Here is a 19,737-nt window from a genome sequence, read left to right as displayed (position 1 = left end):
AGATGAAGAAGCTGTGTGGAACAGGCTAATCTCAGGAGAGGCAACACGATGGACTCTGACAATGGTGAAGCTAATAGAATCAGCCTTTCAAACGATAAACCATCCTGGCACATATAGAGGGCAACTCAAGGTCGGATAAAAATCTGACCTCAATCCTGCAGTCGAAGAGGCGGACACTGGTTCCTTTTGATCTAGAATGGCGATAAGAGAAGAAAGGACTCAGGACTCAGGAAAACACGTTTTGCTTTGTGAATCTTTAAGTTTCTTTAAGTTTAGAAAACCCTAAAAATTAAAAACTTCTTTTTGAATAAAATTCAAGGATATAAAAAAAAAAAAAAATATATATATATATATATATATATATATATATATCGTTTAGCAGTTCTGGGAGAGGGCTGTCTTTTGGCTGACAGTCACAGTGAATATTTGCATGTAGATTGATATTATGACCTTTTGGAATACAGAGTGTTGAGAAGTGGGTGCTTCCCAGCAGCAGTGTGAAAGACTGCAGGGGGTAGACAGGACTGTGTTCACAGAGAATGGTCCAATGCAAAACTGGAAAGTTGCCACTGTGGTGGGCTCTCAGTGTGAGGAAAGTCATAGATGACCGGTGCTCACATAGGGGATCACTGCCCCACTCCTTGCCCCCCAGCCCAGGCAGCTCATTCTCGGAAACCGATATTAAGGTGCGTGAGGGACTCCTCTCCCAGGCAGGCATCCAGCTCTGCGTCAAGCTGACAGGAACAAGAAAGTAGGGGCGCTTGCTGCTTCCTTGTTCCTGACATGCTCAAATGACTCGGGCACCTGACGTCCATAGTAAGAAACGTTCCCGTTGTACAGCAGGAATTAATGTTTCATCCTGCGCAGTGCAACAGGAACATGTCTTTCAGAAAGAAATCATTTAGTCGAGCTCATACTTCTCAATGAAACAATTTCTTACAGAAGTTTCTGGTGGTTGGTCTCTCCACCAGGCCGTGATGTGGCGGTCACCCGTGCGGCAGGGCCCCCGTTACGCCAGTGCTCCAGGGATATCATATCCTTTACTTTAGGTATTATGGTCGCAATCCTAGAGGTGTTATAAGGGCGATTGCTGATAAGTAAATAGAATATGATTCTAAGGTATTGGTTTCAGTGGAAGGCATGGTGTGCCTCTCGATAGACAGTCAAACAGTCAGAAAACTGGTGTAAATGAGCAGAACTGTGTTGCCAGGTAACCAGCGCCATCACACCAGAAATATAATTGCTTGAATGCTCTATCACACAGTGAGCAATGGTCACAGCATACTTTGTATGTGTTCAGATCCTCACCCCGCTCCCTATTTCTCATTTGTTGTCACACCACTCATGCCTCGGTAATATATCTACTAATCTCATGAAACAAAAAGTAAAATAACCTTGAAAAAATGGTTTACAATGACTATACCGAACACTCATGCATAGCGTGATGTTGCTCCTAGGTATCTCCCCGTACCCACTGATATTTTATCTTAGGTATTCCCCACAGTAATCTTGTTTTTAAGTATCCCCCAATGCAATTTTGCTCCTGGGTGTTCCCCACTGTCATTTCGGTGCTGGGTGTTCTCCTCTGTACTGTTTCCCTTTGGTGCTCCCCCACTGTAATATCATTCATAGATTCCCCCCCCCCTTCCCCCTTGTGATTTCTCTCATGTGTGTTCCCTACTGGAATGTTCCTCCTTTCTGTGACAGTGTTATTTTGCCAATAAGTGGTGTCTACTGGAATGCTTGCGCAGTTATATTGACCATGATACTTTGAATGTCAGTCGGGGTTTTGACACACTAATACCAATAGACACTGAAACCACTAGAATTCTACATTGGCCCCACCACATTGTATAATACTTTCTCAGCTCATGGATCCTCCCACTATGGCACCAGCATTCTCCTTCTGGATACAGATACCTCAAATGCTCTCAAAGCAAATCACATAAGAACATGCCTGCATACATAGCACAAGATCTTCTGAGCTTCTCACACCAATGCAACAGCAAAGTTATCCTGTATTTTCCCTCTGACCATACCAACCCAAACGGCTTTCCATGCAGATAACATTGCATCACGAGACCTTGAAATGGGCAGCAGTGTGCTCTGTAAAATATAGTAGCATATCATGAAGTTAAAACATTAATTTAAAAAAAACTAAATCAAACTGAAATGACAGAACTCTAGCACGCCAACAAGTTTTGGCCAATATGACTCTATCCCCACCCAAGCTAGTCCTCACTGATGATGTCCAACTAGGCCGGAACATGTCTGGGGATGCTTGCGGTCTCTTGCAGAAGGGATGTGACCTAGCTGTTCGGGCTGGCCTGCCCCTTTTGGGGCGGGACCAAGCCTGATTTGCATATGGTCTTCCCCCTTTTGTAGTAGCTTGGCAGGCGAACATGGATGGTTTGCAGGGTTGCCCAGAGCAATGCCAGAGGTTAAGATGAATTCTAAACCTTTCAGCCATTACCTCTTTTATTTTGCTGTCCCCACCCCCAGTGGGCAGTTCTTAGAAATCAGTACTGAGGCACAAGAATGAGCACAAAGGATCCAGTGCTTCTAAGACAGGGAGAGCACAAGCTGATAAAAATGGACCCTGACAGATATATGTTCTAAGCCTAAATTGATCCCAGCTTGCACCCAGAGGCCTGGACCTTGCCTTGTGTCAGAGCTGGTGAGCCTGGTAGCAGATAGATTTTTCTGTAAGATGCATATTATTTTGTCAGGTCTAGGTGGAAGGTATTTGCAGCAGAGAACAACCCCTTATAGAGAGGCACAAGAGAATGTGCATGTTTATAGGGGGATGTAGGAGGGGCATGTTCCCTGACAGTTGCTTGTACTGGACGTTAAAGAGACATTTGAACATATTGATCTTTATTTCCTTGAAAATGCTCATCTCGGTGAGAACAAAATAAATTCTCAAGAAAAATAGCGATCTTGACCAAGCATTGACCTGCATATATGCAGTGTCTCTCATCAAGATGGCAGCCATCCAAATGCCAAGGATGTTGCTACCAGAAAAGAAAACGACTCCCAATCTTTTACTTGCTCACAATCCTGTATTGCTGTGTTCATTCACACGTTCCTGCAGGAATATTTTTCTAAAGTATGCACTGTAGCACTTTCTAACATATTGGGCCTCATTTCGAGTAGGGCGGTAAGGGTTAACGGTCACCGGTAACGAGACCGGTGCCGTTAATCCCTTACAGCCCTACTACGAGTTCCCTTTGCAGGTCCTTCCTTAACGCCTGCTTTTAGCAGGCGTTAAGGATGGGACCCGCAAAGGGACTCCGGGGTCAATAACGGTACTGTCATTTACGGTACCGTTATTGCCGCCTTCCCCCTTCCCGTTGAGCCCTATAGGGGCTCAAATGGTAATGGGGAATGGCCTTGGTGAATGGGAAATTACTGGTCCCTCCGACCTCGGAATGTTTGGACGAGTTTGGAGGCAGCCATGCCGCAAATAGCAGCGTGGTTACCTCCGAACTCGGAATGAGGCCCATTGCCTCCACAGGATCAGGATCTGTTTTCTTTTTTTTTTAATAAAAGAACACACAAACACAATGTAAAAAGGTTATAAAGGTACATAGAGTCAGGGAATTAATGAATGGCTTTAGGTAATACTTTGCATACAATATTTAGGGAGGATAGCTCAGGGGCAACGGGCTTGCCATGGAAACAAGATGACATGGAGCACCACAGGTTGAATCCCCGGGTCTGCGTTATAAATACACAATCATAACCTATCTTCACATCATAACCTATATAAAACCATGTCTGAAACTACCTTTTCAAGTTGGCCACCACTGTTCCGTGAGTTGGTTTTCACTCTTTTTTTTTTACAGGGCAGCGTGGGAGGTAACAAAAAAAGTGATTGTGCTACAAACAATACCTCGGTGATTGCACTGCAGCAAAGGGCACATGGAGTCTGAGCCAAGGCGTCGATGGCAAGTGCTGTACCAGTAATCGTTGATGACACTGACCCCAGGTGTCTACAACTCATGCGGTATACCCATCTATTGCTCTTGGTATTTAAGTGCTGCACTTTAGGCAGCCAATGATATGTGGGGGTCCAATTCTGGATGTAGTGAGAAGGTCAGAGCCCGACCTGCTGTCACTGCAGTAAGTCATGGTGGGTGCAGTGACAGTATCCCTCCACCTGCTGCACTTCCCCAGTGTGTCTCCCATAAGAATGACTTGTTGATCCTTATACTGTATCGGGTCTACCTGCCATATGATTGGAGGTCTGAGAGTACTGTCACAAAGAGATGTTATAAAGGAGTTATTGGAGTTGGGATTGAATGAAAGAAAATGTCTTCCAAAGAAAAAAACACTAATCAAACTAAAATGGCACAAGGGGGGATACTTTTCACTGCTAAGTATTTCCTTTGACCCAGTGTATGTATCTGTATGGCCCCATAATTTGAGCGTGACTATCAAGTCTCTGGATCAGAGGTTTGTGTTAATTTCTCTTAAAGTTCTTCATAAGTAGGTGTTGTGCTGGTCTCTGCAGTTGTCAGGAACTGCTCTGGCACAAGCTGCACAGCACACATGTCAGTGTTCATAACAAGTAAATCATCCAGCCAGAGCGTCTTGGTGTTAGCATCTCTTTCCGGGCCTCTCCCAGGTACCTCTTCACAAAGGTCATTAGTTAATTCTACTTGCCAAGATCATCCGTTCCAAATGATAATCAGGATATCGTCTTTTCCCGCAACACTTTTTCCAGACCTCTCCTTGACGTCACACAGTCTTTGGCATCAAGATTTTATGGTTCCATGTGTTAAAAACGCAGCAAAAATGGCCGTGGACACAAAATATTGCGGCAAAAGGGCCGTGGTTTTGCTGCCGCAGTCCATGTAATGGGGACACCCCCACAACCCCTGGACCCATTATACCATTTAAGGGGGCCGAGGGACACCCCCGCAACCCCCGCTCCTCTTAAATGGTGTAATGGGGTGCACCTTTAACGGGTCAAACCACAGCATTTTTGTCGCAATTGTTTGTACAGGTGACATTTGTACAGGCAACATTTTTGCCGCAATTGTTTGTACAGGCGACATTTGTACAGGCGACATTTTTGCCTCAATTTTATCACTGCATACCGGTTTTATGATGGATGCCATCCATGAGGATGCATGATCTCTTTGGTAGGCCACTGATGGGGAGTTTTGCAGAAATGTCAGCCACTATTGTTGTTGGGCTGGAAAGATTTCCTGAAGAAGGCTCCAGAGCTTCTCTCAGAGGCGAGGTAGGTCTGGAGGTCTTATAGGTGCCTGTATCAGTCTAAGGACCCGAAGACAGTGAGGTGAACCTCAGCTGTCATGGCCCCAACCCATTCTACCTGGACTCCTCGTCAACATGAAGCTTTCTGGATCCTGGGGGCCTGTCACAACGTCTTAAAACCATCCCATGGTTGCTCCTCCTCCTCCTGCTTTCAGACAACGTGTAGGCTTATGGTGCACTTTCTCTTTTCCACACAAGGGTATTCTTTGTTTTTCCCTTTCCTATTTCTACCTTCTCTTCCTTCCAGCAGCTCCTCTTTTTACCTTTCCCACTCTACAACACCAGCTTCGTCTCATCTCTTAGATTTTACAACTTCTCTCCTTACCCCGCCTCTCTCAGGTAGCAAGTTGGCACAGAGCATGCTCCGTAATGGGAACACGTTCCAGGTGAAGCGGGAATTCCCTTCTTTGCAGGCGTCTTTTACACATGTTCACTCTGTCCAAAATGACCCTGGGAACTAAGAAGAGTCATGTTAACCTAAACATTCATTGCCTTTGACCAAAGCCTGTCTCCGAGAACCTTCTTGTTGCCCTGCCTGTAGGACAGTTTGAAGCACCCCAGCTCCTGCTTGCGCAGTCAGCACAGTATGTGCAGACCCGACCAACTGAACAGATATGTACTGAGCGTGTTGAAAGCAGAAACAAATAGTTACATCAAGAAAGCACCCTATAGATTTCCTTAGCATTTTGCAAGTATGTTTTCTGGCCTTCTGCACAAGTGGACCTGAACTGTCTGTGTGTTGTCTCCATTGCTTCGATGATTAATGCACCCGCAGTCCTGAGGTTTAATTGCTTGGTGCATTGCATCTGCTGAATACTTCATGCACGCGCCAAGTCATTGTAAACACAGGAAAAGAACAATAGCTTTAATCATTCATATGCGCCTTTTCTTCTCTCATAGGATGCAATGGAACAAATGGGAAAGATTGGGAAAATCGTGCAGCCGAACCGCCAAGACAAAAGGTAACCATTCAATGCATGAATACATTTTCCCAGAAGAGGGGAATCGACCCATAGTTCATATCTGGGATGTTTATAATAATGCTTGGTCCCACTGAACTCGTGGCAGTACTAAAAGAGTATCTTTCTGTTGGGAAGGCAGCAAAGAGAAAACTCCCAGTAAATATGCTGTACATGTGAATGCACAATTCACACGTCTTGAAACAGGTCCTATGAGTTCTTGCAAGTACACTATTATACCGATGAGCAGGGCCGGCCCTAGGATTTGCAGGCTCCTGGGCGGCAGAATATGTGTTAGGCCCCTTTATTTGCATCGCAGAAAATTATATCACAAATTTAGTCATTACTATCTGTGGGAATCAAATAATATGACATTCAATATCTGAATTTTAACTGTTAATATTATGGTTGTAGCAGTATCAGGAGTAAAGCTTATTTTGGAGTAGCCGACCCAGTAAGCTGAATCATTTGTAGATATGGGTACCTCAAAAGAAAGTACTGTGACGAGGAAGAGCAGGACGAAGAGTAATGAAGATCACAGGTAAGTAATCAAAACATGCCTACGGTGACTGCATGTTCCATGGATGTAGGGCAGGGATTGGCCCTGGGGCAGACAGGGCAAAGTGCTTTTGCTGCAGGATAATGATATCGAAACAAAGCCTATTTACTGGAAAGGTACTGTGGCAGTCAGGGTAAGCAATTCGGCAGGTCTTCAAATGTCATCAATAGGGCTCAAGTCTGGAAAAAAGTGTGGGGGATCCTTAACATACGCACAGGGACTGAATGTATCACCAAGTGAAATATGAAAATTAAATTCAACTGGCCTTTCCTAATAGAAGAAAATTCAAAATTGAAATGAGCATTATCTTTCACAATATCAATCAAGACCCGCGAAAAAAACAGCTTGTGTTGATTTTCCTAGAACCTTCTGGCAAAGTATTAAAGGTGTGCACCTTCTAACACAAAAATCTACATTGAAATATTCTATGGAAAGCAAATACCAACACGTGTGCTTTGAAGACTCTTTCGTGTGGCTAGGTGAGTTAGTGGGTTCAAATCCTGGTGGGCGAAAACTTGAGCAAACAGCCATTTTTGCATGCTGGCCTCAAAAAACCCAAGTGGATGTAGTTGGCAGTGTGAAAAAAAGTGAGTGGATGCTGCCAACCCACATGTAATCTCAACGTGTACCCTGAAAATCAGCACATGGCCAGATAGAACATCTTCAGTTCAGCAACCTCTCTTCCCACATCCATGGACCCGGTAAATCATCACAACACATTTTCCCTCTGATCCTTTCCCCTCCTCACCACGACGTTTGTCTTTCAACAACGCTCTGTTTTATAAATCAGACTTGAAAAGTACAGACATCATAATTAAAGTACTCCAGAAATATAGGAATCCTTACAGAAATATATTAAACAAAAAGATTACAAATGTTGCGTTATTTTCACCCCATCTTGAAGACTACAAATACCAGAATGCAATTCTACAAAATTATAAAAAATGGCTTGTATGCTGTCTTTCGAGACTTAATCATAACAAATGATATTGTGAAATGGTAACGTTTTGCATCGTTTGACAAAGGCATGTATTATATGATGCTAGAAATTGAGATTCCTCCCACCCCGAAAAATGTATTTAGCGTAACACACCAAACGCGGATATATGAATACTATCGCAATAGTTTTTTGTCAACATATTTTAATTGGCTTTAAAGAAGACAGATTTAGACGGCAACTAGTTTTTATGTATGTGCTTTCAGAATAAAATGCCCATTTCCAAACCCTTATCCAAAACAAACGTTCTTAAATGGGCCATTACTTTAAACAAGAGCATGATAAGCCCTAACTGTGAGGCCCCATGGGTCTGATGGGCGTCTGGGGAGATGGGCGGGAGGTATTTGTTTCTAGAAGCGCGTCACAGGGAGCTGATAGAAAGGCCTTGCTGGAACAGGCTCAAAGAAAAGCCTGGTGGCTGGAAGCAGCCCAGCCCTCGTTAATTCTTATACTCACGGCAGCAGGTAGCTGTGTGGCCCCCAAGAGCTCAGTGCCCGTGGCGACTGCACAGACTGCCCATTCCCCGGGCCGGCTCTACTGATGAGTGCTTCTTTGAATTCTCGTATCGTGATGCGCCAGTCAGTGTTTTCCGAGGGATGAGAGAGTCTGCGGAAGCGGAAACTGGGAGAAGAGAGCACTCTATACAGAAAGCAGGTGCTCACTTATTTTGTGCACTTGGTAGTGTACCAGGAGTAAGCAGTTGTGTCAAAAGCAGAAAACAAGCCCCGGGCTTTAAGTGGGACTGAGCAGTGTCCGACACTCTTCAAAAACCTCTCCCTAGCCAGGGGTCCCCTCAGCCTTCCACTAATAGGGATTTTGCTGGATGTTCTTCTATTCTATTTAGGCAACTATACAGTAATTCCCTGCTGACTGTGCCTGAATGCAGAAGCTGTCCATAGGAGTATGTAGGGCTTGCCGTTTGCAGACATGTCACTCCTAAGGTGAGTCTCATGACGAAAAGAGCACCAAGCGGCCCGTGTGTATAATATGCTTAAAGGTGGTGCATGCTTCAATTGCTATGAGAGTCACATTTCTCATATTGTGGTCATTCTTATATTCCCAAAATGTTCTTTGGTTGTATTCCAAGCAGCAAGCCTCCCACCAGGGACAGCCCTTGGTCAAAAAGGCCACATGTATACATGCATGGTAACATTATGCATTCCATTTTGGAGACGCTAGTCCAGTCCTGGTTTTGACTTTGCATTGTGGGACATATAGTCCTTGGGTTATAATGGGGAAATCCAGGACTACAAGACCCAGAGTGCAAGGTTAAAACCAGGGCTAGACTAGCATCCCCTGAATAGAATTGATAATGTTGACCTGTGTGATATACACCAACTAAAACAATGTGTTTGGTAGGGGGGCGGGGGGGAATCCTGCTTCTAGACATGGAGCTGGATAGCTTGTGTGTTACCTCCATCCCCTGTGGGGCAGGAGATACATCCTCTCCCCCCGCCTCTCCAGCGGCCCTGCTGACGGCTCTCGTCGTACGGAGAGCATTTAAATGTGACGCTACATAAAATGGCTTATTTGAGTAACCATTGTTTTCAGTGATAAAATATGCAAACAGGGCATTTTTATTCTAAAAGCACACACGGAGCACTAGTCAGCTACCCACATCTGTGTCTTCTTTCAAGACGATTACAACATGTCACACAAAAGAAGTTTTAAATCCCCCTACATTCGTGTGAGCTTTTTTGACACACTAAAAAGCGTGTATTGTTTTGGAGAATATTACATTTCCCTCACATCATATATGAAGCATGCATTTGGCTTGCAGTGAAAAACAACCATGTAACCTTTTATGTTGTGTTGTGTGTTTAAGCCTCGAAAGTGCATTTACAAAAACATATGGCATTTTTTAGCCTTCTGCTGAAATACATCCTAATATTTGTAAACCTCCATTCACAATTATAATCTACAATCATACTCTTTTCACTTAAAGGATAGTTCCGGGACTTTTTTTTTATTGTCCCTACGGTTCGGCCATGTGTTTTTAAGCATAAATCGGTAGATCGTAGAAATCTTTCCTATGGACCTTACCCGACTTTTCGTCCATTAACGCACTCGAAATCAGCCGCCATTTTCTGATAATCCTATCATTTCCCCCCATCGACCTGGCTCACCTGCGTTTGCGGCACTAAATCAAATCCCCCGCCCCTGAAACAGACTTTATCAAAACATTCATATTCCCCGCCTCTATCCGTGACGTGACTGTGCTGCGTAGGCAAACGCGCCCAGGCGTCTTCTACGCGACTACACACAGAACCCGGAAACCAACACAGATCAGCTCACAACACAGCGCGCCACAATTGGGAATATGAAACTGTACTTTTAAATCAAACCGCAAGATTGTAAATTTGGTAAAGTACATTTATTTGACATCAAATGTTTAGAGAATATTCAGCGATTTGCATTTTTATTTGCTCACGTTCCAAAAAGTTCGTTTTGAGGCACGCAATGTTCCTTTGCTGTACACAGGGTCTTAGATCATCTCACAATACAGCGCCACAATTCGGAATATGAAACTGTGGTTTAAAAGCAAATGGCAAGATTGTCCATTTGGCAAAGTACATTTATTGGACATCAAATGTTTAGAGAATATTCTGCGATTTGCATTTTTCTTTGCTCTCGATCCAAAATAGTTCGTCTTGAGGCAAGCGATGTTCGTGTGCAGTACACAGGGTGTTGGTTTACGATAAAATAAGCTCTTCGGTCGCACTGATAATCGCATGGCTGTTCCAACAACGAGGCACTAGGCCACCACAACGGTCTGTATGTTGCATCTAGCCGTTAGTACCGCGTAAGGGCATACTTGTACTTGGCGATCGTCCCATAAAATGGTCAGGGTGCTAACGTTGTTCACGCGGAGAAGCAACTGGCGGTTATAAAAGCCGTCCAGCGGTGTCTGGTACTCGTGACACATACAATAATGAAGGATGTACCTGTTTTAAAAACATAAAAAATGAAATTAGTCTCACCATCAGATCTTTATTAAAATTATTCATTTTATATATTAGGTCGGGAAATTATTTCATAGCTAGGACAGTGCAACTGGGTATTATACGTCAAGGGGGGGCTGTAGGATACTGAGACAGTCCATCAGTGCAGGGGTTGACAGGGAGGCAGTGCAGGTGGAGAGTGGAAGGGCCCAGGACCGAGGTCGCAGACAGTGGACCAGTTGTAGCAGGGGAGAGGGAGAGAGAAAGCAGAAGCAAAGAGGAAGGTTTTGAGGTGCTTCCGTAAAAGGAGATGGTTCTCCTCAAGATAGTGCGCGGTACAAAACAATATGCCACATAGAACAAACAAGTACAACTTAACCCGTCTTTAAAGCTACTGTATAGTAATTAAATTGCGGTATAAACTCATCTAAAGAGTTACTTACATTATATTTGCATTTTCCATTGTGTCTGTGCGTAGGGCAGCCCCGTAATACCACTCCTTCTATGCCGACGTTATTTCTTCTAATGAACGAACATTAAATGGCTTTCGTTTCTGAAATTATATTCATTATCGTTTCTTACGTTATTGCCCCACACCCCCAAAAAGAAGTCTTTCGGGATGGTCCCGGCCTGTCAAGGTCAAATAACAATAGAACCTTATACTGAGTTGTGGGCCATTCCGGCACCCGAGAAAATAATCAAAGCAGCTGACCTTCACTTTGAACGAGCACACATTCCTAGTTAGCTACATTCAGTGCAAGGCCATCCCACAGGACTCACAGAGCAATCACTTTTATTTACACAATACATAGCTACACATATTCAATGGGCCTGCGACATGAGGAGACTCGAGAGAACAGACAATCAAATTACAATCATTTAAACCGTGATGTGTATTTCTCAATGAGCTCTTCTTTAGGTGGACATGGAACAGAGGCAATGTTGGGTGGCAATGCAGTTGTCCCCTGCACAGGTTCGTTCACAACTCCATGTATGTGCCTATCTAGGACATCAACAATAAGTCTCTCAATAAAGTCATATTGCATATCCTCAAACACTGGTTTGATAACCCATTGTTTACTTCTTTTTGTGAAGGCCTTATTGTAGCGAAGCGTCCCTAAAGTTCCGGTCGTCCTACTTTGTTGACGGCCAACATTATGGTTATGTGCCAAGACCGCTAGAAGAGTCCGATTTATCATGCCCTCCATGCCAAAATGCAATCGTTTTGGTCTGTACTTTAGGCACATATTGTGGAACACCTCCAAATCTCCTGTGTGGCAGAATTCCGTGAGTCCCCTCAAATCTCTTGTTATAGTTTTATCAAATACAATCTTTTCAATGGCTTTGTGAGTGGGTGATGAAGGAATCAACAACTTCTTCTTCCGTGCCTCCTCTGTGGACAAATGGCCATGTTCACAATTGTGGAAATGTTGGTTCGTGTTCCAGCGGTGAACGTTGCTACAGTGTAACATTACTGACCGCCATTTTTCCAGTAGAATTTCCAACGACCCTCCACATGTTTTTGAGCTCCACCAAAGATGGTTGCTGATTGACTTGGACCACTGTGAAATACCTTGCATATCTTTTTTTTTACCTGCAGCCGACATTTTTTTATTGATTGTTTTTGCAAGATGCCAAACGTCAAATTGGTGATTTATATTTTTGTACTCTTCTCTCATTGTCTTGGCAATTTAAACGTGTCTGTCCGTGGCTATCAGGTCGATCACCATTCCCCGCGATTGTAGTTCTTGCAATGATGCTACAAAGCCAACTTTCTCCATGGCCACTGAGGATGTACTTTGTGACACCTGCACGACCACCGAACTCACAATTTTCTTACTTTCCATGTCCTGAAAGTGGTAGGTGCAGTACTTGGCTGAAAATCCTGGGCTGTCGCACTGTCCATCACCGGCTAGCCTGAACCGTTTGCCCGCGAATGTACTATCAATAGACATTTTTTCCATTCTCCAAGCTTCGCTAATGGCTGGAAATAGATAATCGGTTTGGTATTTGTAGAACTGAGTTTTCGCAATGAAATGGATTCCCACAAACTGAAAGAAAGACTCTAACTTTTTAAAACTTGAACCACTAAAAAGTGCAGCCGCTGCACAAAGTAGATTGCCTGCTGGCAGTTGCCCCAGCATGGGTTGTGCAGACCATGAGAAAGGATGATATTTTGTACAGGTGGCATGTATTTTAAGGTTAGTGCCTCGAATTGCACGAGTCACATTAATCAATGGCTCCCCACATACTTCCCCACCAACCGAATGCCCACATTTCATCCGAATAATAATATCAATCAAACAACTATCGAATACAATGAATTTGGCCTCTTTCCTTATACTGTCACTCTGCATCCCAGCTGGTTCGGCCTGTAACGTTGAGGACATGTCACTCACATGAAAGGTAGAATCTCTGATAACGTCTTCCGCTATGTTCAGTGATATTGATGGTGTTTCATTGTCGTCCACTTTATTCTCTTCCATTGCAACATCTGTTCCTTCTCCGGCGATGGGTGAATAAAACAATTTCTTCAACTTTCTCGCGGTCTTAGTTTTTGCGGGTGTGGATTCTGTGAATTGATCTCCGACTGCATCCGAACTACCAGGAGGACATTCACTATCAATGGCTGGTGGTGGTATAGCTCCGTTGTCAATCACTTCATATTCTTCCCATTGGCACGATGCATCTCCAGTCTCAAGTCCCTGCCAAAAGGTTTGACAAGCAACATCTCTCGTTCGCTTCACTGTCTGTGTAGATCTAGTTCGTACACCCACTCGCAACTAGAGGACAGATTGGAAAAGGGATGTTCAGTTTAAACACAACTTAACAGTATTGAACTATTAACAGTGAAAAACAACATAATATAGTGACCAGGACACTAACCTTCTTTTGCTTTCTTTTCTTTGAAACTTTCTTGCCTCGAACTTCAACATCAGGACGCTGTTGCTCCGACTCGTGTGTGCATGTCTCCACTTCCTCTTGCGCTGCAACGACTATATTTTCATGATAAGCACATCCATCACGCACTGACGCTCCATCGACTCCCTGAAACATAGAACTTCCATTAGTATGTATAGTAATATTGAAAACACAAAATGTACTTGGGGACCAATACCCACGTACATCTCAATAGCAAAACACGAATGCACGCTTTCTGTAGAACATTCAAACGACAATTATTCACGCATTGTTGATCTAGTTAGATGGAACTGTCAAGATCCATACCTCGGGCTCCTCATAGACTTCCATTGATGATATTATTGAAGATGATGCTTCAGTAACTCCCTGAAACACAGTAATTGAATTAGTATGGTTTTCTATTTTGTTAAAAAGAACATAAACTTTGTGCAGGCGTCAACGGCTCATCTAAATAGACCTGCATAAATGATCAGTTGTCTAAAATAAATAATGGATATGTAAATATGATTCGATTTGCTCGATCGTTGGAAGTGTCACCACCCAGAGATCTGCATCAACTACTAGGGGTGATGTTCTTGTAGAAGAAGCTCCGTCATCTCCCTGAAACATAGTACTTGCGTTAATAAAGAAGGAAGTATAGCGGATGTAATCACGTCATATGATTTCGCTTGATCGAACTGTCAGTATCCATACCTCGAAATGCATAAGAACATCAAAGGACGATGTAACTGCGGTGCACACTTCTGCAAGCTGTTGCGCCGACCCGTAACTGCATGCTCCCCCTTCTTCTTGGACTAATGCTCCATCGACTCCCTGAAACATAGCACTTTCATTAGTAATGAACACAATATTGAAAAAAGAAGACACATAGGAGGGCGACGACAGAAGGACATATCAATGGCTAAAAACGAAAGAAACATTGTGTGTAACAATCACGCTACAAGAATGCAAGATCTGATGATCTCCATCGATGGAACTGTCCGGAAACGTACCTCGAGCATCTGAGTGACATCAACGGTTGTCGTCAATACGTTGGACTCCTCAGCATCTCCCTGAAAGACAGTACTTGCATTATTTTGGATAACAATAATTATAACTGAAAACAAAGACTAGAGGACGAGTACAAGGGTGTACCATTAGGTAAAATAATCACACGATAAATTAAAACTATTGATTTACATGCCTAAAACAAGTCAGTGGCAGAATAGCTAAGTAAGATTACCCGATAGGCGCTTGAAGTGGCTGATGACTGCAATAACGACACGGATGGAGAATCTTCCGCCTTCATATTGAGTGGATACATAAATGGGGAAATTATTGTTAGCTAATGCTACACACTACCGCAAGGCCGAGAGATAAATACGTAAACTTGACTCACCAGTGGAGGGATGTGGACGAATAGAGTGGGAATAGCGGTTGAGAGCAATTTTCGCCTCGCTCGCGCTGTGTTCTTCTTTATTAGCAATGATGTGGAGTACATGTCTGAGCTAAAGTGCCTGCTGCAGATGCGGTATCGATCACCCCTCTTGTCCGCAAAGACTTCTAGGACTCTACTTTCAAGCTCAGACGGTGGATATCCGCAATATCGGACCCATTCTCTTATCTGATCTATTGTCTTAGGGAAAACATGCATTATAGTACCTTCAGATTTATTATGGGTCTTCGAAGGGCAACCGCCAATGGAACAGGCAGGCATTGTGGAAAGTTCTGAAAAGTAAAGATCAACAATTCTCTATGAATACCAATGTGTTAAAAAATTAAATGACACATAAAAGGTTCAATGCAAGGTTCGTTTTGGTTCTTGGAACTATACACGTTATTCACATGCGGATAAGTATTTGAATAACTTAAAAAAAATAGAAAGATAATTTGACTAAACTCAGAACATGTGACTAGTTCCTTGCATGTACTGTCTTGAACGAAAAGAAATTGGACGCAAAATGATTATGGTACATGGCCTTACCTTGAAGAACAAACAGTTAGATGCAGGGATCAGAGTAGTTTCTTGTCGTAGAACAGGGAGCAGTTCACAGGTTTGCAAACTGACGAGTTTCCTCGAAGTGGTCACGGAAGTTCACAGAGACGAAGAGCAGATAACCAGCACCTTCACGGGTTTACTAGCAAAGCGCAAAGAAGTTCTCATTAGAAATATGAAGTGGGTTATAAAGAATTCGAAACAGGGGTGTGTTTGTGAATGAATGACGTGTATATGTCGTGGCATTATGCGGTTTGCAGGGGGCCGTCCAGCGTGAGGGGGGATGCTTGGCAGGAGACACGGGGTCTGGAGGTAGACATGGGAACAACAACCCATGCTCTATAGACCACTTTGAAGTGTACATGGTCTTTGGCACCTCTTGGCCTTTATCGCTCCCTGACAGCTCCACTTGCCAGCACAAGTACCCCGGTGCGAACTGCCTTTGATAGGGCGGGGGGGGGGTGGATTGGGGCGGTGGTCGTGCAGACAAGACACAGGAAGACTCGTGAATGGAGACACACTTATGTGGATTGCAGGGGGCCGTCCAGCGTGAGGGGGGATGCTTGGCAGGAGACACGGGGTCTGGAGGTAGACATGGGAACAACAACCCATGCTCTATAGACCACTTTGAAGTGTACATGGCCTTTGGCACCTCTTGGCCTTTATCGCTCCCTGACAGCTCCACTTGCCAGCACAAGTACCCCGGTGCGAACTGCCTTTGATAGGGCGGGGGGAGGTGGATTGGGGCGGTGGTCGTGCAGACAAGACACAGGAAGACTCGTGAATGGAGACACACTTATGTGGATTGCAGGGTGCCGTCCAGCGTGAGGGGGGATGCTTGGCAGGAGACACGGGGTCTGGAGGTAGACATGGGAACAACAACCCATGCTCTATAGACCAATTTGAAGTGTACATGGTCTTTGGCACCTCTTGGCCTTTATCGCTCCCTGACAGCTCCACTTGCCAGCACAAGTACCCCGGTGCGAACTGCCTTTGATAGGGCGGGGGGGGTGGATTGGGGCGGTGGTCGTGCAGACAAGACTCGTTTGCCGCAGGGCCTCACCAAGGAGAGGCCATCTAACTGCATGTAAGAAGCAGGCTGCAGGATCTAGTACATGGAAGGCAGGGGTGTGAGTTTATAAATACCTCACCCTCCCAGGAGAATATATGGGTGCAGTTCACCCTGGAGACCCTGGATGCCTAGGCAGTTAGTCAGCAGCAGGCTGGCCTGTGGTGGCAAGGCGGCACGGGCCAGAGGGGTCATCTCTGTACCCGGTGCCCAAAAGGATGATTTATTATGATCAACCATATGGATTATTTACCTATAACCATGTTTTGTATCAATACAATCCAACGGCCTTCCTTTTATTGCCAACGCTTGAACAAAGTGGTGTGGTAAGTATTTTTGGGGGAGGAGGCAAGGGCGGGAGGCTTGATGCCAACCCGCAAAATAACATATGTATGTCTGCTGCATATGGGTTCAACGGTTATGTGGATTGAAGGTGGGCGGCCAGCGTGAGGGAGGATGCTGGCCGGAGACATGTGGTGTGACAAGACAAGGCACAGGAAGACTATTCAATGGAGACACACTAGATTCATTTAAAAAATCAAAACAACCATTGTTAAAATATATGTTGGGTTTTATTTTAGATCTTAATTTCAATTGAACATAAATAATAAACATTACACATTGTAAAGTTCCGGTTGCAGCACATCCAGGGAAAATCCGCGGTATTGTCCACTGTCGCTGGGGAAATGTTGTCTAATGGCAAGTACCGCACAGGCAGGTATTACTCTCCGAACGCGGTGTCCGAGCCTCCCGTGAAGCCACCAAGTGAAGCAACGATAGGCCACCAGCCTGTACCACCTGTGAAAATGAAAGATGCAAACTGTATTAAAATGACAAAACTTTCTTATCACTGTCGATTCAGGTAAAAAATGTCATTCTGCTTTGAAAAAAATTCTATCTAGAAAATGCACAATATGGAACCAATTTACATGCATTCGAATGATATGTAGATGTAATTTTATATGTGGGAGACAACCATGAAATAGTAGTGGCATCACTGACATCACAACCAGAGTATACTTACTCGTTACTCGGATTACGCGGACGAACAGTGCCGCGAAGTTCGTGCATAAGCACCATCATCATCCTCAACACGGTTTGTGAGAGGCAGGCTTCCCTGAACTCTGGCAGCTCGGTGATGCATTGCGGACTTGGCTCGCCTTCCGAAATGTAGGCCAAGCACCCGGAATTTTCACGGCAGCAGCAGTTCTCCTCCTCAGGTGGCATTAGCTCGCACCAATTGCACGTGCACCAGGTGGAGACGCCGTCCATGCGACATGGTCCAGGCTCTTCATCCGTTGACTGGTCCTCCCAACTCCCGCCCGAATCCCCATCGTTTTCGCGTGCTTGCCTTTCCAGTAGTTCTTCCTCGGTGTACTCGGGCTCGTACATATACGTCATTATTGTAGCCATTGTGTGGTAAAGAAAGTAAAATAATTTACAGAGATGGTACAGGTGTTCACAAGGCCTAGAAGCGGCGAAGGTAGCTGACCAGAGCACAGAAACAAGTCACAGAATACTCAAAGTAACACAGAGAGAGTAATGGAATCGAAAATCTGCTGCTGTGTGTTGTGAAACGGTGTGTTTATACTTATTGAGGAAAGAGGCGTCCTGCCATTTCCGTGGCGACACTTCATTAGCTGAGGCGCAGCGATTGTTGACACGAAACGTGCTTTGGCGTTGGGAAATGGGCGGTACGCGTCTGCTGATGTCAGGCTCAGGGGCGGGGGATTTGATTTAGTGCCGCAAAAGCAGGTGAGCCAGGGCGATGGGGGGAAATGATAGGATTATCAGAAAATGGCGGCTGATTTCGAGTGCGTTAATGGACGAAAAGTCGGGTAAGGTCCATAGGAAAGTTTTCTACGATCTACCGATTTATGCTTAAAAACACATAGCCGAACGGTAGGGACAATAAAAAACAAGTCCCGGAACTATCCTTTAACATACTTCTATGAGGAATTTATATATTTCTCCGAGCAATTTGTTATGTGTTGTGTTCATTTCAAGACCTCACTATAAAACAGAATGTTGTTGACAACAAATATGAGTTTTAAGCGGAGGAAAGGAGGCAAGGACATATGAGTTATGATGATTGGCCAGGGATGTTGGAAGAGAGGTGCTGGCATGAAGAGGTTGTTCCTTCCTGGTCCTGGACCTGGACCTGTGCTGATTTAGTAAACATTTGGCCAGTAAGATAGTTCAGCGGCTTAAGCAATCGCTGCTACGAGCTGTATGTGATCTGCAGGTCAGAGGTTCGAATCCTGGCAAGGCCAATTCAGCCTTTCATCCTTTATGATATGATATGATTGTTTATTCATATAGCGCCTATACACAATGTGTTTCAAAGCGCTTCAAGTCAAGGGAGGGAACAAGGGAAAATACAACCACATTCTTACAGGCCGTGAACAGTAAGGATGTGAAATTAACTATCATACTCGGCCTGACGACATTTCAGATAGTGCAAGAGCTAAGACATAGATAAGGAAGGGAGGGGGAGAGTGGGAAGGAAATGGAAACAGACAGGCGACTACCGTACTAGGCCTGATGACATTTCTGGTAGAGCCGGAGAAAAACAAAAGGTGAGGGAGAGGGGTGCAGAAAGGGAGGGGAGGAACAAAACAAGCGACTATCATACTAACCCTGACGACATTTCAGATAGTGCTGGAGGGATGGTGGGGAGGAAAAAAACAGTAATAGGAGGGTGGGGGAAACAGACGAAGTTGCTATCATATTAGGTCCAGGGCCAATTCTGATAGAGTAAGTGCATAGAAGAAAGTAAGGGGAGGAGATAGGAAAAGGGAGAAGGGAAAGGAGGAGAGAAAAGAGTAAGCAGTCAAAAAGAGTGGAGAAGCAAGAGTGGAGAGCGAATACAATTGCAGAAGTCAGCAGTAACACATAATGTTGCGAGCCAGAATCCCCGTCAGACCTATTTGTTGTTATCTACACTTTTAATTGTACTATATGCACTTACTCTGCCTAGCAGAATGGTTATCATTCAGAAACTCGGCTTTGAATGACTGTTGTTCTT

The 19,737-nt window shown here is 44.4% G+C and overlaps 1 protein-coding gene across 2 annotated transcripts in view; it reads left to right on the top strand.

Moving 5' to 3' along the window:
- FGGY (FGGY carbohydrate kinase domain containing) overlaps window positions 1–19,737 on the top strand; it is a 2,730,916-nt gene that overhangs the window by 2,577,869 nt on the left and 133,310 nt on the right. For both annotated transcript variants that reach the window (XM_069642074.1, XM_069642075.1), the window contains exon 15: window positions 6,187–6,248. In XM_069642074.1, the coding sequence (XP_069498175.1) occupies window positions 6,187–6,248 (62 nt within the window). The remainder of the gene's footprint in view (window positions 1–6,186; window positions 6,249–19,737) is intronic.

Source organism: Ambystoma mexicanum, chromosome 1q (genome assembly GCF_040938575.1).
Source record: "Ambystoma mexicanum isolate Mex_15411 chromosome 1q, UKY_AmexF1_1, whole genome shotgun sequence".
Classification (NCBI taxonomy): Eukaryota; Metazoa; Chordata; class Amphibia; order Caudata; family Ambystomatidae; genus Ambystoma; species Ambystoma mexicanum.
This window is presented reverse-complemented; position numbering and strand designations above follow the sequence as displayed.